Source organism: Alosa sapidissima, chromosome 22, assembly GCF_018492685.1.
Source record: "Alosa sapidissima isolate fAloSap1 chromosome 22, fAloSap1.pri, whole genome shotgun sequence".
NCBI lineage: Eukaryota > Metazoa > Chordata > Actinopteri > Clupeiformes > Clupeidae > Alosa > Alosa sapidissima.
The window spans coordinates 7,677,017-7,697,977 of NC_055978.1; the positions used below are offsets into that span (position 1 = coordinate 7,677,017).

Genomic DNA, 20,961 nt, shown 5'->3' on the forward strand with positions numbered 1-20,961 from the left:
ATCTCGGCTTGTCCCCTGCACTCCAAAATCTGGCGCTAGTTAGCCGATGCTACCAACAGCTTTTTCAATAGTGGTGCTTCGGCATCGGATAAGTCGAGCGACGAGTAAGAATTAACAGGTATGATAAGGGATCAGATTCCAAAAATAATTCAGTGGAAATGCATGGATTCCAGTTTCTTCCAGTAGCAGCAACTGGAATCCATGCATTTCCACTGAATTATTTTTGGAATCTGATCCCTTATCATACCTGTTCATTCTTACTCGTCGCTCGACTTATCGTGACTAAATTCAAGATGGCTGCAAACGCTAAACTTTGTGAAGATACTGTCTGTATAAATCGTCTTGTAAGTAAACTACCAGTGCTTTTTCAAAGTTCTCAATGTCTCGTTTTAAATGTCAGGGCCCTTGGAAGTCTACCAATGAAGTGTGGAGATACATTGAGCCTCGTAAATGGGTGTAAAACAGTGATTTATTTGCATGGCTAGCCCGATGCCGAAGCACCACTATTGAAAAAGCTGTTGGTAGCATCGGCTAACTAGCGCCAGATTTTGGAGTGCAGGGGACAAGCCGAGATGGGCTATGAGACATACGTTCACACTCGGTATCATGTTTCAATACACTTTAGGTCAATATCACACTGGAATTCTCCTTTAAGGCCCCCCACTAAGGTGACATGAACCCATAGACCTCTGAAGTTCGCCTGCAAAAAGGAACCAAAGCTGCCATCTTTGCCCATATAAGGAGATCCGGGTATTAATTGAAGCTAACTGACAAGTTGCATTGTAAATCTAGTGTGTAAGAGAAATTAAAATAACCAACACAGTACAAATGCAAAGAAAATACATATCTCAACTATGGGCGCCGCCATGTTTGTCGTAAGGTCGTACTGCCACCTCGGGGTACCCTCAAGAACTCCGAGGTAAAGGGGGCGTGCCTGCGTGAAATGCCTCACCGTAGCCTATACTCGAAGGCAGAGGACAAAACTGTGTCATCATCCCCGTGAGAGTTTAACAAGTGCGATATTTTAAAATCCCCATGTTACTTTCCCAAGAAAAAAATCTAAAGATAAGCCTACCTGATGTCCTTATTAGGACAAAGATGGTAGTTTTTTTGTAGGTGAACTTCAGAGGTGTATAGCCTCCTGCGCTGGAAGAGGGGCGCGTCTCTCCAACACAGCGACTACAGCAAGCAAGAACGTAAGTTGTTTAACTGTATTATCTCATATAACCCAAAATCTAATTCGTGTAGTAGGCTAGGCTTTTCCCTGTAGGCTAGGCTACCGAAAGCACCAATTAAAGTTTAAATCTACGTTGTGTTAGGGGTGTGGAAAACAATCATGTTCAAGATGCAGCGCGATGCGAAAGAAAACGATTGCATCGATGCAGAAATTGTATGTCCACATAGGCCTATGCTTTTTTTTTAAAGAGGCTAGGCCTACTGATAGGACAATTTGGTAAGGGTAGCCTGGGTGCCATTCCGACAGGCTAGGGAATTAGAGGAGCGAACTATGCCACAAAAAAGGAAGTGTAATGAAAGTGATCTGATTCCTGCATCCGACCAGTCAGGTTCTCACTCATTACCGCTGTCTCGCTATCCGGCAAAAGATTATTTGGACGCCGCCATTGGCCGAATACCGGCGCCCATTGACTTACATTGGACACATGTAAACAAAACCTCAATTATGTGCTCAAACTAACGCCGCTGACTTATGACAACAACCATTACACTTTGATACGAAACAAAATTTTTGTACAACATTTATCCAGCAAAAATTACAGAATTTGGATCAAGTAATGTGGAGAAATATCGATATTAAGAAAATTGCCGCTGCGTGACGCCGAGTTAATGGCATTTCCCCCTGTCCATGAGTCACGTATAACAGGTCACGTCGGTGGCCGTTATCCCTCACATGTCAGAGTAATGACATTCAAAAACGTACCTTTATTACAATTTATAAAGGAACGAAATGTCAAAAGAATTAAGCCAAATGTTAGCTGGATGACACTAATATTAGTAAGGGAAAACAAGATTTTTACCGTAATGTCCAGAGAAATTACATATGTTGTGGCGCTATTGCGCGGCACGGCCAGCAGATGACATCATTGCACTACAGCAACCAGGAACCAGCAATGAACCTAGACACTCGAGATTTGTCAGCCACAACGCACCATCTGAAAATCTGAATTGTGAAGTAGACCTACTCCATAGTCACGTGTGCCTGTTCATTCATTCCATGTCAATAGAACAAACCAAATTAGAATAGGGTAGTAATGCAATACTACATACAATACATATGCATGGATATACTATATATATATATCACACACACACACACACACATATATCTATATATATATATATATATATATATATATACATATACATATACATATACATATATACAGAGAGAGAGAGAGAGAGAGAGAGAGAGAGCAATACAGAACAGGTTGTCGGTCTGAACTGAAGTTAGTGCTGCATGTAAACACACACTTGTCAACACACACGCTACATTTATATGTGTATGTATGTAATGTGTGTATATATTATATATATATATATATATATATATATATATATTTATACAGAGAGAGAGAGGGCAATACAGAAGAGTTTTTGCTGTATGTAAACACACTTGTCACGCTACATTTATATAAATGCACAAATAGGCTGACACCAGACATAATTTCACTGCATTTCTTACTTCCAGTAACTATATGTATGTGACAATAAACTTCCTTGTATCCTTGTAACAGCTGTGATGCTACAGCCTTGTTACTCTTTGATACAGTGGAATAAACCTATTAAGTGTACCAGTTAATTACTTGTACATATGACATGTATGTTGTGTCTTCGATGTCTTGGAACAGGTCTACTAATTCACTAAATCAACTGTGTTGGTACACACTTATTGCTCTTTGATACAGTGGCATAAGTACTAAGTACTTGGGCAATTCCATGGAAAATTACGTTTTTTCTAACATCCATAACGCCAATAAAATGTGATGGTATGGTATGATGTGAATGATTACATGAAATTTGTGCATTTGCTATTTTTGGCTGAAGAATGTACATGAGAAAAAATGCACAAAAAATGAATAGTAACATTCACATCATACAAATGCCAAGGCATTTCACTGGCGTTATGGATGTGACAAAAAGTCCATTTTCCGTGGAATTGCCCACTTACAATTACATATTACATTACATGTTGTGTCATTGGTGTCTTGGAACATGTCTGCCATTACCCTGTAGTACATGTATCAACTGTGTTATTTATTACTCTTTTGATACAGTGGAATAAACCCATTCAAATAAAGTGTACCAGTTAAATACTTACATGTACATATTATATACATCCTGTCAATGATGTCATGCATCCTGTAATTGATGTGTTGAAACCTGCCTGCTGTTACACCACACAGTACATGTGAATTAGTAGACCTGTTCCAAGACATCGAAGATGTAAGTACATGTAAGTAATTAACTGGTACACTTAATAGGTTTATTCCACTGTATCAAAGAGTAACAAGGTTGTAGCAGCACAGGTGTTACATGTACACTGAAGACAATGAGGCCTTGTCTGGAGCTAAGAATGATTTGTATGTCATCTTTCATGACCAGATTTACCCCATCCAGCCGGTCTCAGGTCAGCTCTTTGCCTCTGATGAAAATTTAGGCAAATTGGCAACGTTTTGTAAAAGCACTCAGTATTACAATGTAACAACTATAGCCTATGTACAATGTACATAAATACATAATGCAAGTACAATGATAGTACAGTACCTGATAGTACATGTTGTTACACAGGTTGTACCACTGTACCTAATTAGGTAGGTACACTGTAACAGCGACACATTAAAATAAAGTGTTGCCGATGAATTTCCCCAGTAGTGGACAATAATGACTTCTCTTCTAGCACACGTCACATGTAGCCTACTAGAAGTGATCTTTCAGCTAGAAGTGATGGTTCATAAATTAACCCTCCAACTTTGCTGATGCAAAGAAACAGGTGTGCTGAGCTTTGTTTTTGGCTCTTCGAAGTGTTGTAAGTAAGGTGGTGTAAGCAGCCTATAGGCAGGTGGTGAGACAGGTCAAGAAATATGGTGCAGTGAAACACTATACAGTTGATTTTCAGAAGGTGGTTTAGAGTAGTATAAATGAAATATAAATATGTGCACTGTATTACCTTATAAGAGCAGAATAAATATGGCTATGAATAACAATGTCAGTTGATATTATTTTAAATGTTGGTGACACTACATTAATAAGGAGAATACCAATAATAAACAATAATGTGAATGCAATATCAATGGGCAATAAATGCAAATCAACAAATACTATAACATACAAACAATGACTCAGAACAGCCTAAGTGCATGGTGAACAAATATGTCTTTACACCCCTGTTGACAAGTGCATGCAAAAACACAGAAAGCAGACAAGGATTTTATTTTTATAACACATGTAATAAGCAATGAACATTTGAAGATGTATTGTTTTGTTCTTCTAACATCAATAGTAGTTGTTCAGAGGTTGTAACATAATGATAAATACATGCTGCCTGTCACATTATGAATATATACCCTGTCTTGTCTTGCACATCAGAAGCAGCAGCACTATGCTATTATTGTTATCATTCACTGTAGGGACTAGTATGAGGGAGACTGAGCTGCCAATCTCTCTTAACAGGTCCTGCATCATATCTAGAAACATCTGTTCTGCTCTGCACAAACATAGGCAGGGTCTGATTTAGCGTGGCAGAGTGCTTATTGACAATAACATGGTTCCCTGCAGTGTTTGGTGGATTCCCATTGATGTTTGTGCATTCTGTTTGACTGTACATTTTATGTGTGGCATCTCATTCCTCAGTTGTCTAACATGTTTTCTGACGGCCACTGATTGCATTAGCAGTTGAAAGACCAACTTGTAACAAGGTCCCTATTGTGGATACACCCATTAACTGTCCTTGCGACCAATGACCTCTGGATCAACTACAAACTTTTGATTGATTTTCAACAATGAACAATTAGTTCAGTGTAATATGTTCAGCTCTCTCCCCCATCTTAATAAGTCAACATTATATGATATGACCCCATTTTTACATTATAGCCTACATATGTTATAGCCTAACCCTTATCTATAGGTGACTGATGAGATTCATGTTAGCATATATTCATTGGCGCCACAATATTGGAGCTATTTCACTGTTGCAGACCCAGACGTGCTTGGTAGCCTAGGCTGCGTAGTCATAGGCCAACATGAGACTTAAGCCCCCGTGTCGTCATGACTTAGGTTAGCCTATGTTCTTACTGTTGTTATTATCTGTAGGACATATTGTCTGTGGAACACAATTGTAGGCTAGGCCTATATTTGATTTTCAGTAAGCTTATATATCAATGATAAAGCTTCTTTACTTTTTTGGTGTAATTATTTAGTTTTTTTTTTTTATCTATGTAGGCTATTTCTTTAATGTTACATTATTATTTTGTTAATACATATAAATCACCACAAACACACGCGACTGTAGCCTATTGGCTTCTTCTGTAGCCTACCCGGCTTGCGCAGCGTGGCTAACAACGCCCCTAATACAAGTGTAACCGTCGGCTCCTCGAGGCTTATCACTTAAACGAAGTTACAGCCGCTATTAGGCCCGAGGTGCAGTGAAATGGCGTCATCTGGTGGTCATACAATTAACCCGCTATTAGACCCGAAGTGCTGGAGAAGTGGATATTCAACCACGCCATCCTTCAGGTCGCAGCGACACGTATGTGTACTTTATGTGCTGTGTCATGCTGCCATCTAGTGGTTGTGGAATATTTAACACCCATTATAGTTCTGGGAATAGATGTGCCCTCGAATAAATGTACTTTGTTACAAATTATTTGGGTAATCCATCTGATAAATTGTGTTTTTCTTTTTATATTTTGTACCTTTATAAATTGAAGTGTATCATGAAGGTACCTTTTTCAATGTCATTACTGTGACATTCGACATTAGTCGACCACAAATTTGGGCAATGGGCACATTGTTAGGGGTTGACGCTTTGCATAAGATTTCTCCTAATTATTTGATCCAAATTCTGTGATTTTTGTTGTATAAATGTTGTACAATTATGTAGTTTCGTATCAAAGTGGAATGGTTGTTTTCATAAGTCCGCGTTAGTTTGAGCACATAATTGACGTTTTGTTTACATGTGTTCAATGTAAGTCAATGGGAGCCGGAAATCCATAAATAGCAGCGTCCAAAGAATCTTTTGCCGGATAGCGGGACAGCGGTGTTTTGTTGTTGAAACGTCAGAAAATCTCCCTTCTCGTGCCTGTTTCGATTGTGAATTACATCGCGTTCGCCCAAAGCATTGCATGATTATAAAAGTAGCCTAATGACTGGCCTTTGTAGTATCAGCCCATGTTATTAAGTAGCCTAGATCTAACAGATCGTCATTGTAAGACTGCAGCCAGCAACTGATTGGAACTAGAATCAACGAGACATGATGACAGGGAAACTAACAGGGACATGCATGCCAGCATCGTTCAACAAACACATTGAACAAAGGAAAGTAGACTAGGCCTACAACTTCATGCACAAGCCAACCAGATAGTTCAAAATCGAGCATACAAGTTAGAAAACAGGCTATAGGCCTAGCAGTATTTTAGGCTATGCAGGCTACCCATTGTCTTTATGTTAAATGATGTATGGTGAATTTATAATCTGACTTCAAGCAGTGCAAATGTAGAAATAAGTAAATAAAACATCTAGGTGAAAATCCATTTATTTTTATTGGCTTTGTAATAATAACATTTGTATGTCAGATCTTCAAATCTGGTAAAGTAATTTAAATATCTTCAAATCTGGTACAGTAATTTCAACATGTAACATTGTACCTGTGCACACGTGTCAGTGAATGGAAAAAGAGATCTTAATGAGAGGGAACATTGAGTCATTGATATGCAAATTAGCACATGGTGTCATCTATCCTCCATAGAAATGCATGGGGTTAGTTTGTTAGGGACTTGCCTAAAAGGACTTTGATGGAACAGCCTAGCAAGTGTGGAAGTGCGCGTTATCACGGTTCCGGCTACGCACTACATTTGAACCATGAACACACCCGAAACGCAACTTTCACCGCCCGATGGTGCGTTCCATCACACTTCTTCAGTTCAGTTCAGTTCAGTTCATCACACTTCACTTCAGTTGGGGCAGCCGTGGCCTACTGGTTAGCGCTTCGGACTTGTAACCGGAGGGTTGCCGGTTCGAACCCCCACCAGTAGGCACGGCTGAAGTGCCCTTGAGCAAGGCACCTAACCCTCACTGCTCCCTGAGCGTCGCTGTTGTTGCAGGCAGCTCACTGCGCCGGGATTAGTGTGTGCTTCACCTCACTGTGCTGAGTGTGTTTCACTAATTCACGGATTGGGATAAATGCAGAGATGAAATTTCCCTCACGGGATCAAAAGAGTATATATACTTATACTTGATGATCACAAATAACGCCAAAGTCCTTTTAGGCAAGTCCCTCCACTCGACGGCCATATTGTAATGCTTTTTGGGCACTCATCGGGCATCTATTTTTGCAGAAATGCATGTACGCAAGGCTTCACGAGTCACAACACCAATCTTTTTTTTTTTTTGGCTTTCGGTATCCGGCGCCTACTAGAGTTGCAGCTATCTATCTATCTATCTATCTATCTATCTATCTATCGGCGCAAGATCACAACACATGATTGGCACAGTGTATTCACAACACACCACAGGATTGCAACAATGTATTCTATTCACATGTCGACTTTTTTGCCGTGGAAGGGGCGGGATATGTGTAGACAACTGCCATATTAAATGTTGCACATAAGTGTCTGCTAATACATTAATATAAACAAATGTGACTTCCTGCACAATTACTGACTGCACCTTTAATATTCCAATGTTGTAGGTATTTCTAACTGTTTGTACCCTACACAACCCGGCTGTTGTGCTTCTACGGAAACATGGCGTCTGCCCACAGCTCCAGGCCTCAGCTTTCCCCTGCAGACCCTGTGTCTCTGGCCCAGTTAACCCTCTAGGCGCCACGGTTGAGTTTTGTCGACAAGATGCGGCACTGAAAAAAAACGGACGATTTTGTCAAATAGGGTGTCATAATTCGTTCAAACTCCACTCCACTAGATGGCAGACATGTCATATGTCATCACCGAGTCAAAAAAATGTCATGCTTCTATACAAAATCTTCCCGCTAGAGCGCATTGAATCAGTGCGAGAAATACCGGAGCAAGTGTGCGTGTGTGCCATTTTTATCAGAGCGGTATTGTCAACGTCAGAGAGTATTTGCATTACATTATCGTGTAATGGCATCAGAAAAGTTTACCTGCAATGAAGTGGTGGGTTGTCTATTCGCTGACCCTGATTCTGAAGGAGAATATCTGCCTTTAGAAAATGACGGTGATTCGTTTACTCACCACGCTTCAGATGCGTCCCTGCCTTGCAATGGTGCAGCTGGACAAAGTTTAGACCTACACCAAGCACAAATGAATCCTTTGCCCAATGTAGATGGTCCTTTGCCCAATGTCAGTGCTGGGAACAATGTTTCACGGGGTCGGAGTCTTCATCAGGAAGTTAGCAGGCGTGTTAGTGATGTGGGAAACGAGGCTGAAAGTTATGTGGGGGTCCAGTCTTTATACAGCACTAGCCAGCTAGCTTCTTTGTCTTCTGACCATGTGCCTCTCCGCAATTGCAGCGACAGTAACGTGGCGGAGCATTTGTCTAATTCCACTGGGGATGTTAGACGAGGTCGAAGTGTTAATAGGACAGTTAGGGGGCAACGTGGAGGCAGGGGGAGTCGCAATGAGAATTCTCTCCACTCGGCGCGCGCGCGAGGCAGATCAGGCCGTGCTGCTCGCAGCAGGAGCAGAGGCGGTGTGACACGGGGCAGAGGAGCCATGCATAGTTTAGTGCAAGATGATGGGAATGCTGGCTTTGAGTACTTGGCCAATGAGGAGCAGTACCAAAGTTGGATCACGCCCTTTGATCAGCCAATTGGTTATCTGGGGGAAAGAGAACTCTCCAATGCCAATTCGCCCCTAGATTTTCTATCACTCTTTCTCTCTGATGAGTTCTGGAATTTACTTGTTATTGAGACAAATCGCTATGCCCATCAGTTTTTAGCCTCCCATCAACTCCAGCCACACTCCAGATTTCATCAATGGTCTGACGTAACTGTCAGTGAAATGAAAGCCTTCTTTTCTCTGCATTTGAGTATGGGTCTGGTAGAGAAGTCAGAGTTGGAGGATTATTGGGCTGAATATTGGCCAACAGCAACACCTGGATTTGGGAATGTGATGTCCAGGAATAGATTTGAGATGATTTTGTCTTTCCTTCATTTCACCAATAATGAGGAGTATGTTGACAGGGGTCAGCCAGGCTATGACAGGCTATTCAAAATCCGCCCAATCATTAATTTGGTCATCCCTCGGTTTTCAGCAGTGTATGGCCCATCTAAGCAGCTGTCACTGGATGAAATGACCATTGCATTCAAAGGGAAATCCACACTCAAAATGTATAACCCAAACAAACCAGACAAATATGGTTACAAAGTATTTGTTGTGAGTGAAGCAAAGTCAGGCTATGTGCTACAGTGGTCCATGTACACCGGACAAAATAGGCCTAATGCAAATGCTGATTTCGGTGCCACACACCTTGTTGTCCCTGAGCTGATGGCCCCGTACACAGGGAAAGGGCATGAGGTGTACATGGACAGCTATTACACCTCGCCAGCCATAGCAGATGAGCTGGCAAGTAATGATTTGGGTTTGTGTGGGACTGTCAGCAGTAACAGGAAGGGGATGCCAAAGGGCCTCACCCGTGAACAGTTATCATTGAGCAAGGGAGATGACCCAGTCTTCATGAGGAAGGGGAAGTTGCTAGCTTGTGCGTGGCATGATACAAAGCGCTTCACAATGCTCTCTTCACTGCATTCCAACACATGTGTCAGAAAGCGCATCAGGTCCAAACACACTGATAGTGGCTATAGGGAGATAAATAGGCCTGTTTGTGTTGATGACTACAATTCTTTCATGGGGGGTGTCGACACAGCAGACCAGAGAATGAAGACCTACCTCTTTCCCCATAGATCAAGGAAATGGTACAATAGGATTTTCAATGCCATTCTCAGTGTAAGCATGGTGAATGCCCACATAATTTACTGCAGCTGCACTGCTGCTCCTCACAAGCCCCTGAAAGTCTTCGTGCAGGATGTCATCACTGCTTTACTGGAAGGCTTCTCCAGGAAAGAGAGCAACAAAGGCCGAAAGTCATCCTCACTGGGAGACATGCCACAGAGACTCACTGAACGCCACTTTATCTGCCAGTCTGATGGTAACCCAGATTGTGTCGTTTGTTCTGATCGGACCCGCCCTAAAGGCCGCCGTCAGACAAAATACATGTGCAGGCAGTGTGGGGTGGGTCTTTGTGTTGTGCCTTGCAATGAGAGGTACCACACCCTGAAACACTACAAGAAATGTCACCTGGATGGATAGGGAGTCATTATCTCTACAGCAAAAGACCTGCTACATAAATTCTTTTCTTTGTCTGCCATTTATTAGTAATGATTTAGACTGCTGATTTACTATCTATTTCCCTGACCATTTAGTAGTGTACACTATGTGTTCTTTTTTGTGAGTTCATGTCCTTGTGATGTATGTGTTTTTGTCAGCTAAAAAAAAACAACCAAAAAAACATCAACAAAAAGAAAAAAAAATACTAACATTGTCTCTCGTCTTGTCTCGTCATCTCACTCCTAATCTGTGCCTTGGCGTGGCGAGTGAGCTTTTGAACTAAACTGGTCTTGTCTACTTGTGTTTGTGTGTCATATGAATAATATATATGTGCCCCATACATGGCTTCAGAGTGCCTACTGTATGTACTAAATGGAAGATCTCTACAGCAAAAGGCCAACCTACTGCTACATTCATTCGGTTTGTTACTGCCATTTATTAGTAATGATTTACACAGTTTGTTTACTACTTACTATTTACCTGAGCATTCAGTATTGTGCAATATAGCACACAGAAGGTGAGGGACATTTTTGGGGGAAAGAAGTGCTGAATTTTATCATTCAAACCACCACGTCATATGATGTCATAATATGCAAATTAGATGGGAAAATTTAATCCCTACATAAACTTTGGGTCATCCTTAATATTTCTCTAATTTACAGAAAGTCTCTATCTCTTATCACTTTTAAGATATAGCCTTTTGAAATTAAGATGTCAAAATCGAACGTTTCGAAAAAAAACCCTCTGGCGCCTAAAGGGTTAAAGAAGGTATCGGTGGTGCTGGTGGACTGCTGTAGAACACAAGGTCCACAAGAGAAGGACAAGGAGATCAACAATGATGCAGAGCAGCCTGAGACCCATAAAGGTAGGCATGTGATTTTAGAGTGAAGCTCCAACTTCATCTCAATGCAGAGATGAAATTTCCCTCACGGGATCAAAAGAGTATATATATACTTATACTTACACTTGATGATCACAAATAACGCCAAAGTCCTATTAGGCAAGTCCCTCCACTCGGCAGCCATATTGTAATGCTTTTTGGGCACTCATCGGGCATCTATTTCTGCAGAAATGCACGTACGCAAGGCTTCACGAGTCACAACACCAATCTTTTTTTTTTTTATGGTTTTCGGATGCCGGTGTCAACTAGAGTGGCATCTATCTATCTATCTATCGGCGCAAGATCACAACACATGATTGGGACAGTGTATTCACAACACCACAGGATTACCACAATGTATTCACATGTCTACTTTTTTGCCGCGGAAGGGGCGGGATATGTGTAGACAACTGCCATATTAAATGTTGCACATAAGTGTCTGCTAATACATTAATATAAACAAATGTGACTTCCTGCACAATTACTGACTGCACCTTTTAATATTCCAATGTTGTAGGTATTTCTAACTGTTTGTACCCTACACAACCCGGCTGTTGTGCCTACTACGGAAACATGGCGTCTGCCCCCAGCTTCAGTCCTCAGCTTTCCCCTGCAGACCCTGTGTCTCTGGCCCAGTTAAAGAAGGTATCGGTGGTGCTGGTGGACTGCTGTAGAACACAAGGTCCACAAGAGAAGGACAAAGAGATCAACAATGATGCAGAGCAGCCTGAGACCCATAAAGGTAGGCATGTGATTTTAGAGTGAAGCTCCAACTCACTTGTGTTAATTAAATTGTTTGTGATATAAATGTTACAGTCTGGTTTAAAAACAACCATGGGCCTGTTTTGGATGGATGGATGAGTGTACACCTTTTTTGGGGACCACAATGACATTAGTTTTTTTTTTTTCAAGATTAGTTTTGATGGGCAATTTCAGTATGTCAAAGTACAGACCCTGCAGACAAATCAAAGTATTTCTAATTTTGAAAGTGCAAAAAGGATATATGTGTGTGCAGTCAGTGCAATACCTCTACGCCGCCATCTTACTGGGACTCCTCACAAGATGGAGGCGACCGGAGAAGTGATGAGCACTGTGTCTCAAACGGCGTACTTCTGCACTCAATGTCAATTAAATTGTTTGTGGAAGGAACAGTCTGATTGCCTGTTTTTGGATGATACTGAGTGTACACCTTTGTTGGGGACCATAATGACATTAATAAGATTAGTTTTGAGTAAAACCAGAATGTGTATAAATTTACAAGAAAATTGCATATATCCTTGGGGCCATTTCGGTACGTAAAAGTACTGACCCTGCAGACAAATCAATGTATTTTTAATTTTGAAAGTGTAAAGAAATGGTATGTGTGTAGCCTGGAAATCTAGACGCACCCTAGCAGCAACAAATTAAATTTGCTGCCAGGGCTAGTCTAGCAACTCTCCGTTGGCTTGTGAGCTTGAAAAATTAAACTTCTATTAGGCCAATCAAATCGTGTATAGAGTCGTTAGGCGGGCTTAACATAATGATTGATGGCAGAGTTGCAACGGTTTGGCTTGAATTCCCTGCTACTTGAAAACAAATAAGGTAATGTTGCTGTTGGCGAATAGTGTGACACGAGTTAAGCTTTTATTAAGTTGGCAAAAGTTTGAACTAGCCAACTAGCTCTGCTGGTGGGAAACATGGGACTCATAGCGCTGTCCTATTGCGTGCAGATAGCCTGGCTAGCGCCACCACTTCTCAATGAGACGTGGTCTGGGAACCAAACGTTCATTTTCTCGTATTTGAAAAAAATGCCCAGATCCGTTTATTGGGTGCCACGGATGTCTATCAAATGCGTCTGTGCATAGCTCATCATCGTCTTGCTTTCCCCCCTGTTCTGTGATTGGTTCCCTATCTCAGGCGAAAATTTGCTCCATGGTCTCCAGGCTGCCTTAGCAGCGTGAATCAAATCGCGCGCAAGGCAGCATGGGAACACCCAGGCTAGCGTGCAGAGGGAATTTGAAAGACAACCGATTATACCGCCCCTCGGACTGAGCACTGCGAACGGTGAGTGCCCAGACCCTACATTTTTAATGTGGGTATGGCTCGTCAGGCTAGTATGTTTGTGCAGTCAGGGCTAGTGTTGCACGGTGCACCGATACTACAAAAGTATCGCAATACCCTGAAATTAAAAATGTCACGATGCCTAATTTTATTAGTATCGATACTTTTGAGAATGACCGTGTTCTTTTGAAGTAACATGCGTGTGCACAAGGCATGCTTCTAGCGCCTCCTCCCCTAACCTGTGGCCTGGCATCTTTTCTCCTCACACACACGTAAGCGCAGCTGTCGTGCTATAAACAGTGAGAGATGGCTGCTAGTTCAAGTGATGCTATGGTAACACATAATAATAGGCTAATATCAAGTTGATTTGCTCACTTGTATCTCTCAAGTTTGTGTTGCTGACCTATCTAAGCTGTGGGATTTTGGTAATTTAGGCCTACTATTTGGGTTCAATGTAATTTAGAAATAGGCTAAGCAACCATGGCAAACTTTTACATCTGAAGAGAGATCCTTGCTGACTATCCCGCTATCTCAGGTCACGTTTGACAATAGTGCTCGCTAAAATCATTAATGAACATTGCAAGACACTTATCTCTTCTATGATCTCAGAAAGATTTTCTTCGACTTGTACATTTTTTTGAACATTTATTTTATCTAATGACATACAACACATAATTAATTGCATCCACATATCCTTATGCGCTATGTGCAACTTTTATTCACTAGACTAAAACCGTGAGACAAGGCCAATTACTCTCACGTATCTCTTAAAGTGACAGGCACTCAATTACACCTACACATCACCAATGTGCACTCAATTAGACCTACACACCACATTAAAGATATGCCTAAGTGTAATAGTTTAAAAATAGTTATAGTTTTAGAATAGTTTTCAAATTGCTAAATATATTTACTAGTAATTATGCAGAATATATGAAATATGACATAAGCCATCATTTTCCATGTGTGTTTGTGTTGAGAGAGTCAAGCAGAATCTGGGATGGCCACTGGTGTGAATGATCACACTACAGTATATTCAATATTATTGATGATGATGTCAAGGTGGTGGGGCCCCCAAATCAAATACATTTTTTAAAAAGTATCGAAGAAGTATCGAAATCGCAATTCTTGACTTGGTATCGAAACATTAATTTTGGTATCGTGACAACACTAGTCAGTGCAATACCTCTACGCCGCCATCTTACTGGGACTCCTCACAAGATGGAGGCGACCGGAGAAGTGATGAGCACTGTGTCTCAAACGGCGTACTTCTGCACTTACAATACCTAATTTGAGTGTGTTAGGGCGTTCACACTGAAAATTCAAACAACACAAAGGGCACCGAAGTCCCCGGATGGTGCACTCATAATGGACAAAAAGCGTGTGGAACGCTGGACTCTTTTTGCCCACAACGGATGCCTTATTGGCTACACAGTGGGAGGAAAGGTAGCATTTTTAAACTCGTGGTAATCGCGGTTGGGAAAGTTAAAGCAGTATTTCCTATATCATCATATTTCCTATATCCTGAATTCATATCCTGAATTTCCCCTTGGGGATCAATAAAGTCTCTATCTATCTATCTATCTAGTAACAGAGGAAACACAATTTACAGAGTTAAAAACAAGTTATAACATAAACTGTTGCAATCGTCATTTCTGTTAAGTGCATAGAGTTGGTGTTTGTTATGAGACGACACTATTCTGTTAAAATGTACGCACTCTGCTAGCACTTAAGCGTAACTATAAAAAGATAAACACAAATCAGTAATACGGTCAAAATCAGCTCCACACTGTGTATGACTACCTAAAGAGATCACTTGAATGCACAAACATTAACTGTGTTTGTTTGTGTGTGTGTGTGTGTGTGTGTGTGTGTGTTTGTGTGTGTTTATTCATACAGGAGAGGGGCCTAACCAGTGCACTCAGTGTGGGAAGAGTTTCAGATGAAAGGCCTATCTCACCATACATCTGCGTGTCCACACAGGAGAGAGACCATACCATTGTACTCAGTGTGGCATGAGCTTCAGTGTACAGGATACTTTAAAAAAGCATATGTTAATTCACACAGGAGAAAGGCCGTACCACTGCTCTGAATGTGGCAAGAGTTTTAGACGAAAAGGGAATTTCCAAGCACACCAACGCATGCATACAGGAGAAAGGCCATATCACTGTACCCAGTGTGGCAAGAGCTTTAAACGTAAGCATCATCTCACAGCACACAGGGTCTTGCACACCGGAGAGAAACTTTACCACTGCAGTCAGTGTGGTAAGAGTTTCAGGCAAAAGTTTTGTCTCACCATTCACCAGCGTATTCACACTGGAGAGAAGCCGTATCCCTGCAGCCATTGCAGCAAAAGTTTTTTTCACCTTTCAGATTTGGTAAGACATGAGCGCAGTCACACTGGAGAAAAGTCATTTCACTGCACTGAATGTGGCAAGAGTTTTGCCGTAAAGGGAAATCTCAAAATACATCAGCGCATTCACAGGGGGGAAAAGTACCACTGCACACATTGTGGCAGGAGCTATTCCTCAAAGGCTCATTTTAAGGACCACTTGCGTGTTCACGGAAGACAGGAGCCATATAACTGCACTATGTGTGGTAAAAGTTATAGATTCAAACAGAGTATGGTAAAACATATGCGACAACATACAGGAGAGGGAATGCACTACTGCTCCCAATGTGGCAAAAGTTTCACTGAAATGTTTCTCTTCAGAGAACACCAATACATACACACAGGAGAAAAACCATACAGCTGTACTAAATGTGGGAAGGGTTTTGTGTCAGAGAGAAATCTTCAAAGACTCATGTTAACACACTGTAAACTATACCACTGTACTCAGTGTGACAAGAAATTCAGTCGAGAGGATCATTTAAAAATGCACCAGCAAATTCATTCAAGAGGGAAGCAATACAAATGCTCCATTTGTGATAAAAGTTTTTTTACAATGTCTCATCTCAAAGCTCATCAACATATTCACTCTGGAGAGAGGCCCTACCACTGCTCTCAGTGTGACAAGAGTTTCACTGATCTGGGAAATTTAAAAAGGCATCAGCATAACCATAAAAAATAAAAGCTCAACACCTGATTAGAACCTGATTTTTGTCATGATGTGGCCCCACATTTTGCCATATATTTTGAGAGTAATACAATATACAGCAATCATTCAAATTTCTTGTATGTATGATTTATGCCAACATCTGCAATATTGTAGCCTGGCGTAGCCATACTCAATTCTATTTAGAATGTGAGTATGATACTGTATGATTTGGTGGGGCTTGTGTAAGGCCAGGATCTTTGGACCAGCCAAATTTGGTCCATCCCCCCATTCTCAAACAAAGAACCTTCTGCACCACCCAGGGGTAACAATACAGTCAAATTTATCCAAAAAGAGAAACTGGTTTGATTTTCACTTCTGAAATCTGTGTAAATGTATGCTGTGAATATTACTCATTCATGTTTGGTCTTTAATTATCACTTGTAATGTGGGCAGCAGTCTGATCATGGTGGTTTCATGATCATCTAATGTTTGTGCATAGTTGAAAACTAAGAGCTACACTGTAGTCTGTATGTGAATCTCATACCTATTCTTTGCACCAATGACCAATGGTCTGTAGGCAAGTTGGGAGGGTCGTGCATATTCAGATGGTCTTTGCCTTGGGATAAAGCAGGGCTGCTCTTTAAGATAAGGTCTCTTAATTATTCTGGTCTACCGCTGGCTAGAGGTCTCTCTCCTTTCTCTGACCTCTCTCTCTCTCTCTCACACTGTCTCTCAATCACTGTCCTTACTTTTGGGTTTGATCTTTATTTTTTTTTAATGTGTGATGACTTATTTTATCTGGTGTATTTGACATTCTAACTTGTTAACTTGCTAAGTTTAAGTTTGTTATTTGGTTAAGCTTACTTTGTTCTTTTGTTACTTTGTAACAGTATATTTACCCGAGTTTTACTTTACATTAAATTTAAGTGATATTGGTCACATCTACCTTTATAGTTTACTGGTAAATAAATGGTTAATTCACCCACCATTTATATATTTCTTCTTGTATGCCACCATTCCACTACTCTTACACATTTACCACTGCATTACCTGTATGTCAATGTTTAATAAACGTTTAAACCTTTGATGGCCACCACAATTCTTATCCTGAGGAGCATCTGTGGTGTCCCTGACACGTGTTTCAACCGATACAACTGAGGCAGGGGGAAAAAAAATGCCTCTGCACTCAGCTTCTCTAGCGACAGGCTTTTTATTTTTAAACAAAATTATCCAAAGTGCGCTCAGGTGATGTGATCGACTAGATACCTTTGCTCATCGTGATCAAGCTACTGATGAGGGTTGGTGTTGTTTTGAACAAACTGTTAATAAATGTTAATGGTTAATAAATTCTATTTGGGAAGTGTTTTGCTTACCACCCTTAGCTAATCCACTGTTTGTGATTTTGAGCTATAGCATATATATATATATATATATATATATATATATATATATATATATATATATATATATATATATATAATCTTGATCTTAATGCCTTAATAAAAAAAAATACGAGAAATTCAACATTTAAGGACCCCAATTTTCTTTGTGATTGAATAATGTATCGTAAATAAATGAATGTTCTTCATTAAAATACAGGGTGCATACTGCAGTTTGCTTACCAGGCTGATAGGGGTGGCGATGACGCAAAAATATTCATCTTAAACACCATCCATAAGCACCTGGAAGTACCCAACACCACAGCCAGACTTCTGCTTGCAGACTTCTCATCAGCTTTCAACACAATGCAGCCACACATTCTGGCTGAGAAGCTCATCACACGCTTCCATCTCAACCACCAACTCACTCTGTGGATTATAGACTTCCTCACCAACAGATCACAGAGGGTGCTAGTGAACCACACCTTGTCCGACACCCTCTTCACCTCCACTGGCTCTCCACAAGGCTGTGTCCTCTCCCCACTTCTCTTCATCCTCTACACTGACGACTGCAGATCCACCCAGCAAAACTTCCACTTTGTGAAATTTACTGAAGACACAGTCCTCCTGTCTCTGCCTCCCAGCCATACATATTATCACAGCTCAGCCCTGCAGGACTTTATAGTCTGGTGCGAAAAGTCTTGTCTTGAGCTGAACATAAGCAAAACCAAGGACATGATTGTAACCTTCTCACCCAAACAGAGACAGTTGGCTGAGGCAGTCACCACTATCATCCAGCAGGGGCCAGTGGAGATGGTGGAGGTATACAAATACCTGGGAACAGCCTTCGACAACCTGCTAAGGTTTTCCTCAAACACAGAGGAAATCCTTAAAAAATGCCATCAGAGACAATACCTACTTAGGAAGCTGAAGTCAATTGGGATAAACAAAGACATTCTCACCACATTCTACTATGCTTTCATTGAAAATGTAGGCCTAATAACCTTCTCTTTCACTAGCTGGTTCCACTCCATCACCCTGCAAAACAGAAACTGTCTGTTGAAAGTGGTTAAGGTCTGCTCAAAAATCATTGAGCAGCCCGTCCGAACTCTCACTGCCCTATGTGACCAACAGACTGTAAAGCACGCAGGATTATTCAGGACCCTGTTTCCTGAGTTTGAGTGGCTCCCCTCAGGACGCAGACTCCGCTTTCCGCTTTGCCGGACACAGAGGAGGAAGGCAACCTTCATCCCGAGGGCTGTCCAGCTTATGAATGAGAACTGACGGACATAATAGCCTCTATATGCACTCATTTTTTTTTTAATTGTAGCACTAAGGAAGCACTTTTAAGAACTTTTAACATTTTGGTAACACTTTATATTAAGTGTTACCAAATTTTTTTATAACTACTAATTGTGATGAATGATGGCATGTGGTGTGTATTGTGTGATTGTCCAGTGTGCCTGTGAAATATGTGTGTTGGTTGATCGTATAATATGCGTGCTGGTCATGTTGATTGTGTCCCTTGTCCCTTGAATCACTGAATAAGCTACTGTAATGCACCCTTTTAAATTGCCTCTTGGGGACAAATAAAGTGCTTTGAATTGAATTAAGTATATACTCTTTTGATCCCGTGAGGGAAATTTGGTCTTTTTGTTTGGCATATTGTTGTCAAGGGTTCCATTTGAACCTAAACAAAATGACCAATGTACACATAAACAATAAGCATTGTTACCAAATAGCAGGTTGCAGATAACGATTTTGTTAGGGGAAATCCGGTGTTAAATGGGTTTTACATACAGTGCAACCGCAAAGTATTCAGACCCTCTCAAGTTTTCCAGATTTTGTTATGTTTCAATCTACACACAATACTCCAACACTCCACAAAAAATCTGATGTTTGGAGTGTTTTGTAAATTTATAAAAAATAAGTCTGAAATATTAAATTTACATAAGTATTCAGACCCTTTGTTATGACACTTGCAATTGAACTCCTTGCATCCTACTTATATCAATGGTCTTTGAGATGCTTCTACAACTTGATTGAGCTTGTTAGACTTGATCAGATCGAGCCGGTTCACTCCCTATGAACTCCATTTTACCTGAAATCTGTTGCAGTTCTGCTTGGGGCGATCCCGAATAAGTGCAATACAATGGGGGTCTATGGGGCTAAACGGCTACATTTGTCTCTTTCACCTGGTTGTCGTTGAAAAATCGAACATTTGATGGTGGTTTCTGCAAGGTCAATATAGAGTATAGGTCAAAAGTTGAATGAACGAGTAGGCTACTTACGTCCTTTCGATTTCTTACAGGTTGGGTCGTTGTTGCCCACAACACACTAGCTTTCTGCGAATGAATGAGGCCTACGTCTTTCACTGTAAGGCTTGTATTTCATGATTTGCATTTAGCAAAAGCCCCAGACAGCAGCGGAGTGGTAATCGGGATTCGTTATTTGTATAAAGTTGTTTACTTCGTCCTCCTAGCCTGGATTGTGCGATCGCAGCCTCTTTCTTTCACTTTACACTGCCCTCATAGTCGGCATGCCGGTAGCCTAATAACGAGATGCATAATGAATGAGGGTAGCCTACAGACTGGCTACTTAACATTTTAAATGAGTGACCGCGGTCACTTGGAGGTAGTTGGAGGTAAAAAGCAACACATAATATGATGCATAAAGTGTATTTGTTCAGCTAAGATGGTGATGTCTTCAGTCTACTTTATTGATTGTATGTTTTCTAAAAAGTATACAGTCTACAGGAAATATGTGACTATGCTATATGAATACATATACAAATAAATATAATTCTACAGTATGAAATTGAACACAACAATTTGGTTTACTGAAAGTGAGTATATATTTAAAAAAAGAAAAAACTACATTCAGACACTAGATGGCAGTATTGTCAAAGCATAAGAGTCAGTAGGAAAGGCAGAATAGAGTGTTTTCATATAGACATGATAACAGTTGATAACAATTTGAAATGAAATTGCTCTTGCATCCCTAAAATGTGCAATGTGAATTCTAATTCTTCATCTTTTTCTCATCATCATCGTTTCTCATTCTGTTTCCCTCCATTAATCTTTCCT

General features: G+C 40.8%; 2 protein-coding genes across 2 annotated transcripts; both read left to right on the forward strand.

The window, feature by feature from the left end:
- The first annotated feature begins 798 nt into the window (after positions 1–798).
- Positions 799–10,632, forward strand: LOC121697726 (piggyBac transposable element-derived protein 4-like). The gene is made up of 2 exons (XM_042079372.1): positions 799–1,196; positions 7,925–10,632. Exon 2 carries the CDS (start codon positions 8,334–8,336, stop codon positions 10,518–10,520), a length of 2,187 nt encoding a protein of 728 aa, XP_041935306.1. The 5' UTR covers positions 799–1,196; positions 7,925–8,333; the 3' UTR covers positions 10,521–10,632.
- A 2,811-nt stretch (positions 10,633–13,443) lies between these two features.
- LOC121697727 (gastrula zinc finger protein XlCGF8.2DB-like) lies at positions 13,444–17,757 on the forward strand. The gene is made up of 2 exons (XM_042079373.1): positions 13,444–13,461; positions 15,358–17,757. The coding sequence occupies exon 2, from the start codon at positions 15,474–15,476 to the stop codon at positions 16,527–16,529; it is 1,056 nt and encodes a 351-aa protein (XP_041935307.1). The 5' UTR covers positions 13,444–13,461; positions 15,358–15,473; the 3' UTR covers positions 16,530–17,757.
- Positions 17,758–20,961: the final 3,204 nt, after the last annotated feature.